Source organism: Macaca nemestrina, chromosome 1 (genome assembly GCF_043159975.1).
Source record: "Macaca nemestrina isolate mMacNem1 chromosome 1, mMacNem.hap1, whole genome shotgun sequence".
Classification (NCBI taxonomy): Eukaryota; Metazoa; Chordata; class Mammalia; order Primates; family Cercopithecidae; genus Macaca; species Macaca nemestrina.
The window spans coordinates 40,345,300-40,362,222 of NC_092125.1; the positions used below are offsets into that span (position 1 = coordinate 40,345,300).

General features: G+C 41.9%; 1 protein-coding gene across 3 annotated transcripts; it reads right to left on the reverse strand.

The window, feature by feature from the left end:
- Positions 1 to 814: 814 nt before the first annotated feature.
- Positions 815 to 16,663, reverse strand: LOC105484553 (ribonuclease L). Of its 3 annotated transcripts, none has more exons than XM_011746276.2 (7): positions 16,576 to 16,663; positions 12,756 to 14,398; positions 11,166 to 11,251; positions 9,138 to 9,343; positions 8,359 to 8,464; positions 3,448 to 3,581; positions 815 to 2,770 (listed from the first exon to the last, which is right to left on the reverse strand). In XM_011746276.2, the coding sequence occupies exons 2-7, from the start codon at positions 14,233 to 14,235 to the stop codon at positions 2,584 to 2,586; spliced, it is 2,199 nt and encodes a 732-aa protein (XP_011744578.2). In that variant the 5' UTR covers positions 14,236 to 14,398; positions 16,576 to 16,663; the 3' UTR covers positions 815 to 2,583. The 3 variants fall into 3 exon arrangements, with proteins under 3 accessions (XP_011744578.2, XP_011744577.2, XP_070932776.1); XM_011746275.2 differs by having other exon boundaries at positions 8,332 to 8,464; XM_071076675.1 differs by lacking the exons at positions 815 to 2,770; positions 8,359 to 8,464 and having other exon boundaries at positions 3,452 to 3,581.
- Between the last annotated feature and the right edge of the window lie 260 nt (positions 16,664 to 16,923).

The window sequence follows — 16,923 nt, forward strand, 5'->3', positions numbered from 1 at the left end:
CAACAAGTAAAACTGGGTGCATAGTGTATGCCAGGCACTGTACTAGGCACTTAGGCAAGCCTGAGAGAAAATCTCCACAGAAAGGAAAAAGGAAAGCTGAATTTCCCAGGGTCTCCTCCAGAGGAAGGTTGTGCTGTTCTTTACCCAAATCATCTTGAAAGCCCACTGAGTCCTAAAGCTGATGGAGTACAGAATGGAAGAGCTGACCCAGGGCTCAGCTCCAAGACTTACCTCTCTCCCAGGCTGCAGCTCCAGTAAAGACCCACCAAAAATCAAATGTTAAACGTTCTTCTCAACCTGTGAATTCAAGGAGTATCTTATAACTTAAACACACTACATACTTATACCAGGCACCATGTGAGGAACTGGGATATGACCTCTGCCCTCTCAGGCCTATTGGAGAGACACGTAAATGCCACCAACTGCTGAGTAAAACATATGAGGATAGAGCTTTTACCCCCAAGCAAGAGTGCAGAATCAGCCTGCCTAACACAGGACCTGATATGAACTACATGCTCAATGAAACGTTTGTGGTGATGACAACTGAATGAGAACTGTTTGCAGAGTGTCAACAGAAACTCTCAGAGAACTCAAGCAGAGGGAAAAATGATCATTTCCTCCTTTCTCTCGCTACGTGCTAGGCCCACATTGTTCCAGAATTACTAGAGAGTCAAAAATAGCTCCTTTTTCCATTTTCAGACAGCAGGATGTCCTTTCTTAAAACTTACCCAGGAATTACTTAGCGAATATTTCCTATTGCAGATATCACCCACTCCCTAAAGTGGAAATGTCACTTAAAGAAAATCAGACTAAATAAGATGATTTAAAGTTTTATTGAGTAAGCTTCACAAATGGGCATGTTGATTGACATATCCAGGTGCTCATTACAAATCAGACAACCAAAGCTTCATTTTAAAAGTTAAAGCAATCTTGCTGCTCATAAAATATTTTTTAAGCCTTAAATCTGTTCCTAACCAACATTTAATTTCATTTCGTGATATCTATTTATCCATGGCTAGATACCTCCTTTTCAGAAAGAACCTAAGGTACTGTTTTATTCCCATTACAAAGCTCCATCTAAACCACCACAGTGATTCATGGAAAGAACATCAGACTTAGCACCAGAAAATTTGTTCAAATCAAGACAGTAACACTTCCTAGCTATATGTCCTAGAGGAAATCAAAATGTTTCTAACCTTAGTTTCCTCATTAGCAAAATAAGGATAACAATGTTGACCTTAAAGGATTGTTTTGAAAATTAAATAAAATAAAATATGCAGATGTAATGTATACATTATAAAGCACCAGAAAATGTAAGGCAGTAGTATTATTCATGTACGAAGATGGTTCATTCATTATTCAATGCATATTTATTGAACATTCCCACTTGGCAGACTTTTTGCTTGGCAATGAAGATACAAAGTCAAGAAAAGATAGCCATCACCCGTAAGGAGCCTACATTCCAGTGGAGGAACCAAAACTAAAAGGTGGAGGAAAGCTCTGGGTGCTTGGGAGCCAGAAAGAGCTCCTAGACTGGGTATGGGAAGTGAGGGAGGCCTGGGAGCCTCCTGAGGGGTTGACACCAGAAGGAACTCCATCGCTACACATTCAGCAAGAGTAAACAAATCTGAGTCCCTCCTCTGCGGGGTGGTCCACACACTCCACAGTCCTGGGCCCTAAGATAGTTCAAAAGCATCCCAACCCCTTAAGGCAGGCTTTCTCAACCTCAGCACCATTGATATTTGGTCTGGATAATTCTTTGTTGCAGGGGCTGTCCTGTGCAAGGTAGGTTTGGCAGCATCCCTGGTCTTGACTCACTAAATGCCATAGCATGCGCCCCACAAAGCTGTGACACCAAAAACTTCTTCAGACACTGCTAAATGCTCTCTGCAGTGCAAAATTGCCCCCTAGTTGAGAACTACTGCCTAAGGTCATGGAAAACCAATGCAGTTGGTTCTGGAAGGAGTGGAATTCATGCACCCAGTGCCCAGACTTATACTAGATGCTCAATAAATACTGAATGAATGAATGAGTGAATGAGCTTCCTGGAGCCCCTATATATGTTTTGGGACTCATCTGGAAGAGCCTTGGAAGGATAGTTAAGTTTTAAGGTGCCCAAATGAGAGGTACCAATAACACCACGTCCATTTATAAAGTGCTAGGTGTAAATTGAATAAGCTTGGGCCAGTAGCTCACACTCTCTGAGTCTCAGGTTCCTCAGTTCTTAAATGGGGATGGATGATAATCCCTGTGTTGCAAGAGATCATTGGGAAAATTAAATGAGAGAATTGTAGCATATGCAGCATTAGGGGTCAAGGCACTCATTCTTTTGGTGCAATTGACAAAAGGAATCTTAGCAGAGTGTCGTTCCAGTTAGTGGGTAAGGCTTATGGACTAGTGTAGTCTGGGCATATACTGCTTTTGTTATAGACATATGAAATACACAATGCCAGGGACTGACATATCAGCTATACAACTCATCCCTCATAAGCAACCTGGTGAGTTAAAAGGCCCAGAACGTTGTGACTTGCCAAGGACTCTACAGCTAATAAGTAGTTCCCTGAACTCCAACAAATCAGTCCATCAGCACCCAGGGTTGGCCAACCTACTGGTCCCACCAGCTCCATCACACTGAGGCTTGTTTGAACTGTGGGTTTGGGGAAAATGCTTTCTATATTCTGTGTTCTGTAGTTTTGTATAGACATAGATCACCAGATCTGGAAATGTCTTCTGAAAATACCGGGAAGGGTCTCCAATTTTTAATTTCATCCTGAAATAAAACACAAATGGTTCAGCATGCTTGCCCCAAATTATTCTTCCCCACTTCATAGCATATGGCCCTGAAGATCTCTTTGCTCGCTTGATTTCTATTGCAGAATGAATAAGGACTTTGGAATCTGACAGAGCAAGACTCCTCCCCTGACTCTTCAACTAATTGTGCAACCTTTGGCCACAATCTTTCTGCACTTTAGATTGTTCATTCATAAAATGGAAATAGTGCAATGCCACAATCCTCTACCTATAATTCCAAACTCTAGAAGAGCCCTGAACTGTAAGGCTTTTTTGTGAGTTTGTAGCTAATATTTTTGTCAGCAAAAGTTGATCGAACTAATGTGGGCTATTTTTAGATGTATGTAACTCTACATTCACTTTATCTAGCCTTCCAGTCTCCTGTGTTACTTCACAGAAGGGAGTCACTAGCTCCTGTTCAATTTGTTTTACCATTTATCCAACAAAAAAATAACAAAGAAGATGAAAGCCTGCTGGACATGTCCCTCATTAATTGTAAGGCCACAGTGATAGCCCTTTTACACACAGAGGGAAGGAATTACTTTTCTTTCATCAAAATAAATTTTCTTTTTTTCATCATAGATATAAACTTAGAATTGGATTTTTTAAATTGTTCTCATTTCACACATAATTTGTAGGAATGAAAGCAATACTTACTTTTTATGCTTTTCTTCATCAATGTGTTCTCCCAAATTCCGGATGAACTTTAGCAGATCACCCACAGTGTTCTGGTAGAAATTGCCACTTTTTTTATAAAACTCATTCATTTTTTTCATAACATCTGCATTAATCTAAAAAAAACAAAAAATAACACAAAAATGTGGTAGCAACACAAAATAAATCATGATGGAATATTCATACCAAAAGGCAAAATATAAATGTGAATATATTCATATATTCTATAATTACCAACTAATTAATAAAGCAAAATAATTTAAAAAGGGAAGTAAATGCTGTATACCAAAATGCTAACTATAATTGTGTCTGGGCCGGGCGCGGTGGCTCACATCTGTAGTCCCAGCACTCTGAGAGGTCTTAATGGGCAGATCACCTGAGGTCAGGAGTTTGAGACCAGCCTGGCCAACATAGTGAAACTTTGTTTCTACTAAAAACACAAAAATTAGCCGGGCGTGGTGGCACCGCCTGTAATCCCAGCTACTTGGGAGACGAAGGTAGGAGAGTCTCTTAAACCTGGGAGGTGGAGTTTGCAGTGAGCTGAGATCGCGCCACTGCACTCCAGCCTTGGCAACAGAGCGAGACTCCATCTCAAAATAATACTTTTTTTTTTTTTTTTTTTTTTTTTTTTTTTTTTGTGAGATGGAGTCACACTCTGTCGCCAGGGCTGGAGTGCAGTGGCGCGATCTCAGCTCACTGCAACCTCCGCCTCTCAGGTTCAAGCAATTCTCCTGCCTCAGCCTCCTGAGGAGCTGGGATTACAGGCACCTGCCACTATGCCCAGCTAATTTTTTTTTTGTATTTTTAGTAGAGACAGGGTTTCACCATGTTGGCCAGGCTGGTCTCAAACTCCTGACCTCGTGATTCGCCCACCTTAGCCTCCCAAAATGCTGGTCATTACAGGCATGAGACACTGCGCTTAGCAAAAAAATTAAAAATTTTTAAAAATTAAAACTATATATATAATTGTGTCTGCACGTGAGATTATAAGTATGTTCAAATGTGTGTCTGTATTTTCCAAGTAAATTGTTTTCATAAGAAATTAAATATATTAAAATATGGTTAAAAATCTTTGACTACTATACTAGGAAATTTGCTATTATACTATACAATATTTTTATCCTGTGGCCACCCTTTCAAATTCGTACTTGATTACATTTCTTTCTTTAAAAGGGCTGTTCAGACTGAAACCAGGCCTGCAACCATGGCCAAAGTGAATGGTTTTTTTTGTTTGTTTGTTTTTGTTTTTCTAGGTATATTTCCAAAAGGAATAATTAATATTGTTAAAGTGATCACCCTGCCCAAAGCAATCTACACATTCAACGCAATCGCTATCAAAATACTAACATCATTTTTCACAGAATTAGAAAAAACAATCCTAAAATTCACATGAAACCAAAAAAGAGCCCCAACAGCCACAGGCATCTTAAGGAAAAAGAACCAAGTTGGAGGCATCACATTATGATACACTTCCAATTATTCCGCAAGGCTAAGATAACCAAAACAGCACAGTACTGGTATAAAAATAGACACATAGATCAATGGAACAGAACAGAGAACCCACAAATAAAGCCACGTATCCACAACCAACTGATCTTTGACAAAGTCAGCAAAAACACACACTGGGAAAAGGATACACTATTCAGTAAGTGGTGCTGGGACAATTAGATTGCCGTATGTAGAAGATTAAAACTAGACCTCTCTCTCACACTGTATACAAAAATCAACTCAAGATGGATTAAAGACTTAAATGTAGGATCTGAAACTATAAAAATACTAAAAGAAAACCTAGGAAAAACTCTTCTGGACATTGGTCTAGGCAAAGAATTCATGACTAAGACCTCAAAAGCACAAACAACGAAAATAAAGAGAGATGGGGTTTAATTAAACTAAAAACTTCTGCACAGCAAAAGAAATAAACAGCAAACAAACAACCTGCAGCATGGGAAAAAAAAAATTTGCAAACTATGCATCCAACAGAGGACTGATATCCAGAATTTACAAGGAATTCAAACAACTTAACAATAAAAGATAATAACCTCATTAAAAGGTGGGCAAATGACATGAATAGACGTTTCTCAAAAGAAGACATACAAATGGCCAAAAAGCATATGAAAAAATGCTCTGGTGTGCAGTGGCACCATCTCAGCTCACTGCAACCTCTGCTTCATAGGCTGAAGCAATTCTCATGCCTCAGCCTCCCAAGTAGCTGGGATTACAGACGTGTGCCACAATGCTTGGCTAAGTTTTGCATTTTTAGTAGAGACAGGGTTTCAGCATTTTGGCCAGGCTGGTCTCAAACTCCTGACCTCAAGTGATCCACCCACCTCGGCCTCCCAAAGTGCTGGGATTACAGGCGTGAGCCATTGTACTCAGCCCAAGAAACCTTGTATCAAAAAGATACCTGCACTCATATGTTTATTACAGCACTATTCATAATAGCAAAGATATGGAATCCACCTCAGTGTCCATCAACAGATGATTAAAGAAAATGTTTACATACATATAAATATATACATATATATATTTCAGTCATAAAAAAGAAGAATGAAATCATGTCTTTCGTAGCCACATGGATGGAACTAGAGGCCATTATCGTAAGTGAAATGACTCACAAACAGAAAGTCAAGTATCACATGTTCTCACTTATAAGTGGGAGCTCAATAATGTGTACACATGGATGTACAGAGTGGAATAATAGAATTGGAGACTTGGAAAAGTGGGAGGGTTGGAGGAGGGAGAGGGATGAGAAATTACTTAATGGGTACAATGTACATTATTCAGGTAATGGTTAAACTAAAAGCCCAATTGTACCACTACACAATATATCCATGTAACAAAACTGTACTAGTACCCTCTAAAATTTATATTTTAAACAAGGTTACTTGTTTCTTCTTGCCTGCAGGTATCCCAGGGCAACTCCTTTCATATCATAGTAATGTCATCCTCTTTCTCTGTGCTTGTCACCCTCATAGATACAGAGCCATAGGTGGCTCTCATATTTAGAAAGAGTTTGGGCTACAAGATCAAAATGCAACAGTCAAGAATCCAGTGGGTCACTTAGGAAGAGTAACTGATGAAAGAGCAATGCTAGTGAGGATGCTGCTGAGACTGGCCAGGTGCACTCTGTGCAGAACACCCATGAGAAATGTCAAGCATGTATGTGTGGCAGGATGGGGCAAGTCAAGAACCAATACAGTCATACAAGCTGGAAAACTTGGGCTCCAGACCTATGCTAACAAAATTAATTGTGTGACCATGAAAAGGGGCAAGTCAGCAGGAAAACAAAGTGTAAAATGGGGATTAAAAGGTCAAACTTGGAGTTAAAACTTGAAGTCTATCAAAATTCAATATAAGCTCATGGAATTTCGGGAAAAGAACCAATACATTGGGAATAAAAGAACAAGTTCCTCTTTCCAGCTCTGCCAATCTCTGACTGTCCAGGCATGAGTAATTTGAGTGTGGCCTCTGAGCCTCAGTTTCCTCAGTGAATAAATGAGTTGGTAGACTTGACACCATCATAGCTTTGTGTAGTAGTGTGGCTTAAGCACATGGCCTCTGCAGCCATCCTTCCCAGCTTCAAATCCTGGTGCACCCCTTACTGGTTCTGTGTAGTTGGAAAAATTATTTGTCTGTGCCTCAACTTGCTCATCTGCAAAATATAGATGATTGTCTCAGCAGTTGTGATAAGGATTAAATGTGGTAACTCATGTAAAGTCCCAAGAACTATGGCTGCTACATAATCAAGCACTGTGTAATCATTAGCTATCATTATCACAGCTGCTTTCAAATTCCTTTGTTTCTACAAGTTAAAGTTTTAGCCAAAGTTTGATAGACATTCGTTTAGTAGAGTTATGGCACATCTACTCCATGCCAGGGATACAATAACTCACAAGACAATGGGTAGTCTCTGCCTTCATGGACCTTATAGGCTAGCAAGGAAAATGGACCATAAGCCAGTAATTATGAGTGTGATGTGCAGTCTAGAGACCAGTGAGCGAAGGAAAGCAAAACAAGAATCAGGAGAAGCAGTATCCCACGTCAGGCCTAGGATAGGAAGCTGTTGGTTTCCAAGACCTGAAGATTATGGGTTCTCCCATAGTGCTTTGCACATGTCCCTGGGATGCCCAGCACACATCCCACAGCATCATTTCCACGGGCTTCTCAGCCCCACAGGGACACACTGTATTCTGCTTTGTATGCTCAGGGCCTTGCATGGGTCTAGCACATAATTGGTATTGTATAGATGTTTGTTAATTAATAATGAAAGTTCTGACAGTACTGACTAGATTGAGATGGTGAATAATTTTGTAGAGTTCCACTATACTTAATGCAAGTTACATGGAACTTTTCTTAAAGAGAGCAATTTGAAAGATCATCTTTTCTTCATAGTCTATTTCCTCAGGCAGAACGTAGGTCTGTGTGTGGATCCTGAGAGCTGGGCTGTTCACAGGCAGTGGAGGCAACCAGGCTGTACCCGGACTGAAACGCCTCATGGTGAAGCACTTCCCTTGGATTAAGTTCTATTTAGTCAGCTGCTCTTGCCATAATGGTAATAGGATTATCAGCCAAGTGTGAGGGAAAGGCTCGTGGGCTGGGATAAGGCTATCCAGGGGGAGCCTGAATAACAGTCTATCAGAGGGGCACGGGTCTGAATGCGAGAGAGAGAGGGCCAGCTTCTCTCTCTGGAAGTAGACACCCCAGTGGGGAGCCTAAGGGAATAGGAATGGGGAGGACAGGAGAGGAAATCACCTCTTTCAGGCTCTGGTCGGCCACTGGTATAAAATAAGATAGAAAAACTAACATAAAACATTACACAAATTCTTATTGCTGGAATAACCCCTGCACTGTAGGAATTATTCATACCTTAGTCGTCCACTTGTCAAAACTTACAGAATGTTCAGAAGGCCCAGGTTGCAGTAGTTTGAGGATCTCACTTTTATGTTTTCGTGTTTTGATGTCGGATTCATTTCCCACATTCCGAAGCGTCCTATAGCGGCTGAAGATGACTAAATGATCTAAATGATCATGATCACCCCATCCCTCCCTTTCCTTTTCTAGAAAAAGGAAACTGTTAGATTTTGGCGTTTTTGTGTTTTCTTTTTTTTTTTTTTTTTTTTGAGATGGAGTCTTGCTCTGTCCCCCAGGCTGGAATGTAGTGGCACAATCTTGGCTCACAGCAACCTCCACCTCCCGGGTTCAAGCGATTCTCCTGCCTCAGCCTCCCAAGTAGCTGGCATTACAGGCGCCTGCCACCACGCTCGGCTAATTTTTGTATTTTTAGTAGAGATGGGGTTTCACCATGCTGACCAGGCTGGTCTGGAACTCCTGACCTTGTGATCTGCCCACCTCGGCCTCCCAAAGTGCTGGGATTACAGGCATGAGCCACCGCGCCTGGCCACATTTTGATTTTTAATAAAAGTAATACAACCATGTCTTCAAAAATTCTGCATGATGGGAGAGGCAAGCATCTCTTTTTTTCCCTCCTTATTCTTCAGAAATGAAAAGCAGATTCCAGAGAGGTTAAATCATCTCTCCAAGGACACACAGCCAGTAAATCCCAAGCTGAGAAAAAAGCCTGGGTCTCCTGATGTGCAGCCCAGACTTCTGTCTGCACCACCTCACCCTCTCCATCCTGGAAGCCTGTAGCATCTGCTTAAAGTTTTACTTACCTCTCCCAAGTCCAAAAGAAGGGATGACCTAACAAGTCACCCAGACAGTCCCTCACATGTTCCCCAGGGTGGAAGAGACGATGAATGAGGTCCTTAGTTTCCTCATCTGGAGAAAGTCGAACTACCTCTTCATTACTTTGAGCCTTCAGCTCCTCAAATGAGATGCTTCCCTTCTTTATCACATAGAGGACCAGCCGTCCAAGGTCCTGCACAAAAGCCGTAAATCAAGCCAAAGGTGCTTACTAATTATTAGGATAACCCTGGAAGGAGTGGTGCAGGCTATTAGCAAACAAGATGATATGAGGAATCTCAAGAAATTTGTAGGCTTGTTAGGGAGGGAAGACACAGATTTGTGCATAGAGACCTCTTCAAGGCAGTATATGGCCCACACCACTTAGTTTTATGAAGAGCAAAAGATACATATGAGTCACAGTTGTTAGGGCAGACTGCTTGGAGGAAGAGAGATTTGAGCTGGGCCTCAAATGTATGGATAGAATATAGATAAATTAAGGAAAGGGAGAATGCTTTAAACAAAGGGAGAACTGGGAGCCTGGCTGGGAACTGGGACTTTGGGTCTGAGGCTATATCACGCAGCAAATAAAAAAGTCAGTCCAGGCCAGGAGAGGTGCAGTGATGACTCTGGGCATTAGGCCATGGCCAGGAGGAAAGGCCAAGAAGAAGGTCGCCGAAGGAACTCTTTGCACTAGCCACCAGTCAAGGAAGGAGCCGAAATCTGGTGCCACCAAACCAGGAGGCCAGACATATGGATGGAGAGTCTTGTCCATTGGGTTGAAAGTGCAGCACCCTGCAAAACTCTCCAGGAAAGACCTACCCTGACAGGGTCAGAATCAGCCTGGGGGCTTTGGCCTATAGTGGCCAATCTCCATGCCCTCTCAGGAGCAACAGCTATTTCAGAGTTGTCATCTTTTTGGCCAAGCTTAGGTTCTTTCAAGCTGGGAATTGACCTCACTCCTCCCAGGAGTTTTCAGAGAACCTTAGTATCCGGCCTTCTTCAGAGCGTAGCCCACGAGTTTGAATTTGTGGTGAAAGAAACCTCACTTACTTTGTTCTTAGGTAGAAAAATAACTCCTCAATGAATATTGAAGATATTTGAAATTCTCTCCTGGAGAGAAGATGTGGCATGCTCAGTTTATTTACTTATTAAGCTAATGGAGGAAGAGAGATTCAAAGAGATACAGTAAGGGGACACAGCGACAGCCAACTCTGCACCGACCCAAGCTGTTGCACGTTCCCCTTGTCATCCTGAAAGCTCTGCTGAAGGAGAAGCCCAAGGAAATGCCGTGGCCTGCAGGGGAGTCAGGACAGTAAGCAAGATGGGGAAAGCCTTGAACATTCTTTTTTTCCTGGTTAAAATAGAAAGCCCTCCAATTGCCCATAAGAAATAAGGTAGTGAACGGTGATGGTTAATATTGAGTGTCAACTTGATTGAGTTGAAGGATGCAAAGTATTATCCCTGGGTGTGTCTGTGAGGGTGTTGCCAAAAGAGAGTAACATTTGAGTCAGTGGACTGGGAGAGGCAGACCCACCTTCAGTCTGGGTGGGCACCATCTAATCAGCTGCCAGCATGGCTAAAATAAAGCAGGCAGAAAATGAAAGAGCAGATGACTTGCTAAGACTTCTGGCCTTCCTTTTTCTCCTGTGCTGGATGCTTCCTGCCCTCAAACATCAGTATCCAAGTTCTTCAGCTTATGGACTTTTGGACTTACACCAGTGGTTTGCCAGGGGCTTTCAGGCCTTTGGACACAGACTGAAGGCTGCACTGTCAGCTTCCCTACTTTTGAGGTTTTGGTACTCAGACTGATCCACCACTGGCTTCCTTGTTCCTCAACTTGCAGATGGCCTATTGTGGGACTTTATGTTGTGACCGTGTGAGTCAATTCTCCTTAATAAACTCCCTTTCATATATACACATGTCCTACTAGTTCTGTCCCTCTGGAGAACCCTGACTACTACATGAAAGAATAAGGAGACAGAAAGAAGAAAGGTAAACTGGATTGTAGAATTTACCTCTAGATCTCTCTTGACTTCCTGTGGATCTCCAGTCCACTTGATGCTCTTATCAAAATCTGCCAGGTGAACAGCATTCTTAGAATCTAAGGAAAAGTGTGCAGAGGCACATTGAAAATACTCATTCTCCATAAAGTGAGAGTCAATTGATTTACATAAATATGTAACATGCTGTAAAAATCATCATCTCCGTGGAAGGCAATAATAAACCTTATATCTGTATTGCCATTCACCCCTCAAAACACTGCCATGTGCACTGTTTCATTTGATCTATTAGGTACCTGCCAAGAGCAGCACTTACATTTTATTTTTTCCAGGCCAGGGGGTAGGAAGGGACGAGGACAAAATTTTTTTTTTATTATACTTTATGTTCTAGGGTACAGGTGCACAACATGCAGGTTTGTTACATATGTATACATGTGCCATGTTGGTGTGCTGCACCCATTAACTCGTCATTCACATTAGGTATATCTCCTAATGCTGTCCCTCCCCCCTCCCCCACCCCACTACAGACCCCGGTGTGTGATATTCCCCTTCCTGTGTCCAAGTGTTCTCATTGTTCAATTCCCACCTATGAATGAGAACATGCAGTATTTGGTTTTCTGTTCTTGTGATAGTTTGCTGAGAATGATGGTTTCCAGCTGCATCCACGTCCCTACAAAGGACATGAATGGGATGAGGATAAATTTAACCAGCTCCTCGTTCATGCAGTTCCAGGGGCCAAAAGCACAGATCTGTAAAGGAGCTGTTCCTTTACACTGAGCTTAAATCTCAGTGCATGTCTATGGATAAGGTATGTACTCTGCTTAGACCTTTAGGCAAGAACAGCCTTTCCTGAGCACCTGTGATGTACCAAATGACTTACTACTTCAGCATCGCACTTAGACCTCATAACAAACTGATGAAGGAGGCATTATCAGTCTCAAGTGAAGAAACTGAGGCTCACAGTATCAAGGGACTTGTCTGAGGTTATAAAGCTACAAACTGGTGAGACGAGGCTTCAAGTCACCCTAATCATCGCTGAAGCCCTGGCTTGCTACCCTGTACCATATTGCTTCCTGGGACTTTCCGGTCAGCTCTGCTTTTCTTTTAACATTTAAAAGAAAATGCTATTTTTCTTTCCTTTGTTTGGCTTGGACCAGTGGATTCTGACTTGTTCTGCCTTGGAGTCTGTGTCTTCACTACATCACATCTTGTCCTGACATCCTCAACTTTGACCTCAATTTTGCCAGTAAATTTCATGGTTACTGCCAACTTGTCTGAAGGAACTCACCTCTAGGATTCTCAAATTTCTAGAGCTACTTTGATCCATGACAGGCCATCATCTGTTTATTTTGCCAATGGCAATATAAGGCTAGCCTGGTATTCTGTTGGCATCAAACAACCTCCATGTAGACTAACAGAACCCAGTTATAACTGGTAGCAGGAGACACTGCACTGTAATTCTGTAATTATGAATTTATTGTAATGATCCTCAAATTGAATCATCCACATTTACTCTAGGCCTTTCCTCCCTGCAATGAAAAACTTTTCCTTTCGTAAACAAAGATCCCACAATTTCTAAGAGAGAATTGGGAACTGGGGACTCACCTATTAAGATGTTTTGTGGTTGCAGATCCTGGTGGGTGTATGCACAGGACAAGTGTAATTCTTGAACAGCCTTAAATAGAGATGACAGGACATTTCGGGCAAACTCATCTTCCTCATTTTCCACATCTTCCCCTCTGTGCACCTCCAAATACGCTTCCAGAGTCTGCTCACAGAGAGTGACACACACAAACAAATGGCCCCTGTGGCTCTCACTCCCATAGAATGTCACCAAGTGACTGTTCTCTCGGCTGCTTTGCAGACAAGAGACTTCCTGCCGTGCACGTGGGCTGCCCTCACAGAACGTCTTCACGGCTACTTCTTGCTTCTCATAGAGCCCCAGGTAGATGCCTCCTTCTGAAGTATCAGCAATTTTGTATTTTTCGTCAATAAAGAACTTGAGTTTGCCAATCATAGGGCGGTACATTCTGTGGAGATCCTTCAGGGCTGCCCCCCAGTGTGAGCTCTGAGGCTTCCAGTCTTCGGCAGGAGGGTGAAAATGTTCTTTGGCTCCATAAGAGAGAAGAAGCTTCACAAGGGAACGGTCATAATTCCGCCTGGCTATCATAACAAGATCCCCACAATCTGTACTGGCTCCACGCTCGCACAGCAAGTCGGCGATGTCCTTCAGTTTGAGTTCAACAGCGAGCAGCAGTGCTGTTTTGCCGTCACTGTCTGTGTCATTAATCTCTATGTGCTCTTGCTCCAGAAGCCTCTTCACCAAACCAAAGTGCTTCTTCTCCACTGCCAGGATCAAGGGCGTCTTCCCTCTTTCTCCCCTCACATTGACATCAGCCCCATGGTCCAGCAGCAGATGCGTAATAGCCTCCACATCCCTATTGTGAGAGCTCAGGAGAGCATGGATCAAGGCATTTCTGCCCATATTGTCACAGGCATTGACATCTGCCCCCATCTCGTCAAGGAGAATCTTCAAGACCTCTACGTGTCCTTCTTTGGCAGCGTCCATGAGAGCTGTGGCTCCTCCTTTCCTCAGCCGCTCTTGATCCTCCTTTGTCTTTCGCCTCAAATTCACATTTGCTCCTCTCTCATAAAGGAATTTTAGGGCTTCGACATTACCATACACAGCGGCTTCCATGAAGGCTGTGAAGCCATAAAAATCACACTCATTGACATCTGCTCCTTTAGAAAGGAAAAGTTCCAGCAGCTTCACGTTCCCCGCAATCGCTGCGACGATAAAAGGCGTGGCCCCATTCTTCTTCCTCAGAACAGGGTCGGCATCATAACGAAGCAGAAGTTCCACAATGTCCTCCCTGCTCATTTGTACTGCGTTATGCAGAGGTGTCCAACCCCCTTCCTCTTCCTGAAAATTAACGTTGGCCCCACCTTCCAGCAATTGCTGGACCCGGTCAACATCTTCGGTTTGAACAGCTTTAATCAGCAGGTGATTGTCTTCCACTGTAGCCCTTCTACCGCTGGAGGACATGGGTCCCTCCTGGGGGTCATTATGATCCCTGGTCTCCATGACGGTAAATGCCACCTGCTACCACTTTTGCCTTTTCCTTGAGAAAATGCAAACTTACCTCCTTGCACTTAATCAAAGAAGCTTTGAGTGTAAATTGGGATTCTCTGGCAACAGAGCAGCAGTGTGAGGAGGGAACAATGTTCTCAGTCTTCTGACATTCCACCTGGCGACAAAGAGAGGTGCTTTGTAATTTTACAATAGGGAGAAAACACTTGGATTAGAGAAATTAATTATATTAGCATTTTTCTAAATATATATATATTTATTTCTTATAAAACTTTTAAATTACAGAATATTATAAATATATGTAAATGCAAAATAAGAAAATTATTTCTCTAGTCCCAATGCCCAGAAACAGCCAATGATAATATTTTAGCATATTTCTATATATTTATTAAGACATTTGGAATTATACCCTGTTAGTAACTTTGTATCCTACTTCCTTTCATTTGATGCCATATTATAAGTCATTTCCTGTGTTACTGCAAAGTCTTGTAAAACATTTTTCATGGCTGTGTAATATGAAATCATACAGTTGTTTCATTTCTCTGTTACTGAGTGGTTTTCAAAAATAAGTTTTAAAGGGTTTTTTAAAATTTTAAATTTAAAAATTCTAAATGATGTTGCAGCAAATTCAGCTTATTTTAGTTTATTTTCTTATGATAGATCTTATGATAGATTTCATATGATAGACTTCAAAGAATTGAATGACTATTCAAAAGATATGATTGCATTTAGGATTTTTAACCTGTATTAACAAATTGCTTTCAATGTCATATAAATATATTCTTACCAGAGATGGGTGGCTTCTTAAACAAAAAAATAGAAGGCCCTGAAAATATGCACATCAATCATTTATCAATAAAAAAAGAAGAACCCTCATTCAATAGGAAAAATATATTTCTTGGCTTTTTTTCCCTTCGCATTTCTCACGTCACCATGAAGGTTGATCACTGTATTTGCTGACTCTATGCATGTCCTCTTTGTACAACCGTGTGCCCCTATTTAAAGTACAGACAATATCTGACTTATGATAGTTCAACTTGTGATTTTTTTGACTTTGCAATGGTGGAAAAACCATAAACATTCAATAGAAACCACACTTCAAGTACACATACAACCATTCTGTTTTTTACTTTCAGCATAGCATTCGATAAATACATGAGACATTTAACACTTTATTATAAAATAAGCTTTGAGCTAGATGATTTTGCCCAACTGTAGCCTAATGTAAGTGTTCTGAGCACATTTAAGGTAAGCTAGGATAAGCTATGACGTTCAGTAGATTAGGTGTATTAAATGCACTTTTGACTTAAAATATTCTCAATTTAGGATGGGGTTTATCTGTATGTAACCCCATCATAAGTCAAGGAGTATCTGCAGCAGTGAAAAGAGTTTGTACTCTGACCTTAGGGAGATGTAAGTTTGAGATTGTGGCTGTGTAATTTTTTACTATTACTTCCTGTAACCTTGGATTGTTGAATCTCAATTTTCTGCTTCCTGAAATGGAGACAAAAACAAATAGTCATGTGTGTAAAGTACAGTCATGTGTGTAATGTATAAAATATTAGCCTCTCAATGAATGTTAGAGCTAATTATATCTCTTTATGAAGAAAAAAATTGCTTAATGAATTCTATTCTCCCTACACATGTGCATAGAGCTACTACATGAATAGGCAACTGGCAGCTATCAATTTCATCCAACTGTCAACCAGATCTGAGAATTACAGATCCAGTTCAATCATCAGCCCGAAACTGTTACCTGAATGTTTAAATAACTGTATCTGCTATAGATTTCAGGAAGCAACCCTTTTTCAGCAATCTCACCACTCTGACGGTTTCAAAGCCTCAAAGGTTAATCGATTAGTCTCTTAGAGGTTTAATTAATTGTGCAACACAAACACAATCACCAGGCAATGAAATCTTTGAACCAAAGTGTTTGTGTAGACAGTCCCCATTACAATCAGATGTGAGGTGGGCTGGTATAAACAAAGGAGCTGAGAAGGAGAGGAAATATCAGGAAGCCCTGAGTGGCACATCGGAGTTGAGAAGAGATCACCCGGCGGAAGCACTGCAACAGACAATCCTGCTTTCAGTTTCACTTTCTCTGTGCGACCAGAGATGCCTGAGAAACTGAGGACATGGATAAATGATGTGTGGACTGTGACAGAACCCTGGAAGGGCACTGGAGGAAGATCCCTCCGGGCAGCCAAGGGCTGGGACCTCCCCTCCCACTTCCCAAGTTCTCCAGCACCTGGCCTCTCCAGTCTCCGAGGCCCAAGAATTCTTCAAGATCGACTTCTCAAGCTTTTCTAGCTTTCCTCCTTCTGCCCGCCTTACCTGCTCAACTCAGACGTCTGTTATTCCTTTGGCAGCCACTAAGCCTGGAAGACTGTTTGCAGCCGGAGCAGTTTCCTCCTTCTGCGTCACTGAGCAAGCAGGGCGGAGCCAAGAAAGGAGTGAGGAATGTGGTAGTGGAGGGAAAGCAGGCACAGGCTCACTCTGGCAGCAGGAGCCAAGCTTCTGCTTGTATACCTTCTGGAGCAAAGCAATGGCCACTTTCTGTCTGCTGATGAGGGATGTGATGCTCCGGGTCATGTCACTCACCTCTTAGTCTTGCAGTCTTTCAGGTGGCAGCAGCCAACTCCGTCCATCACTCTTTCATCCTTTCTTTGTCATTGCAAATTC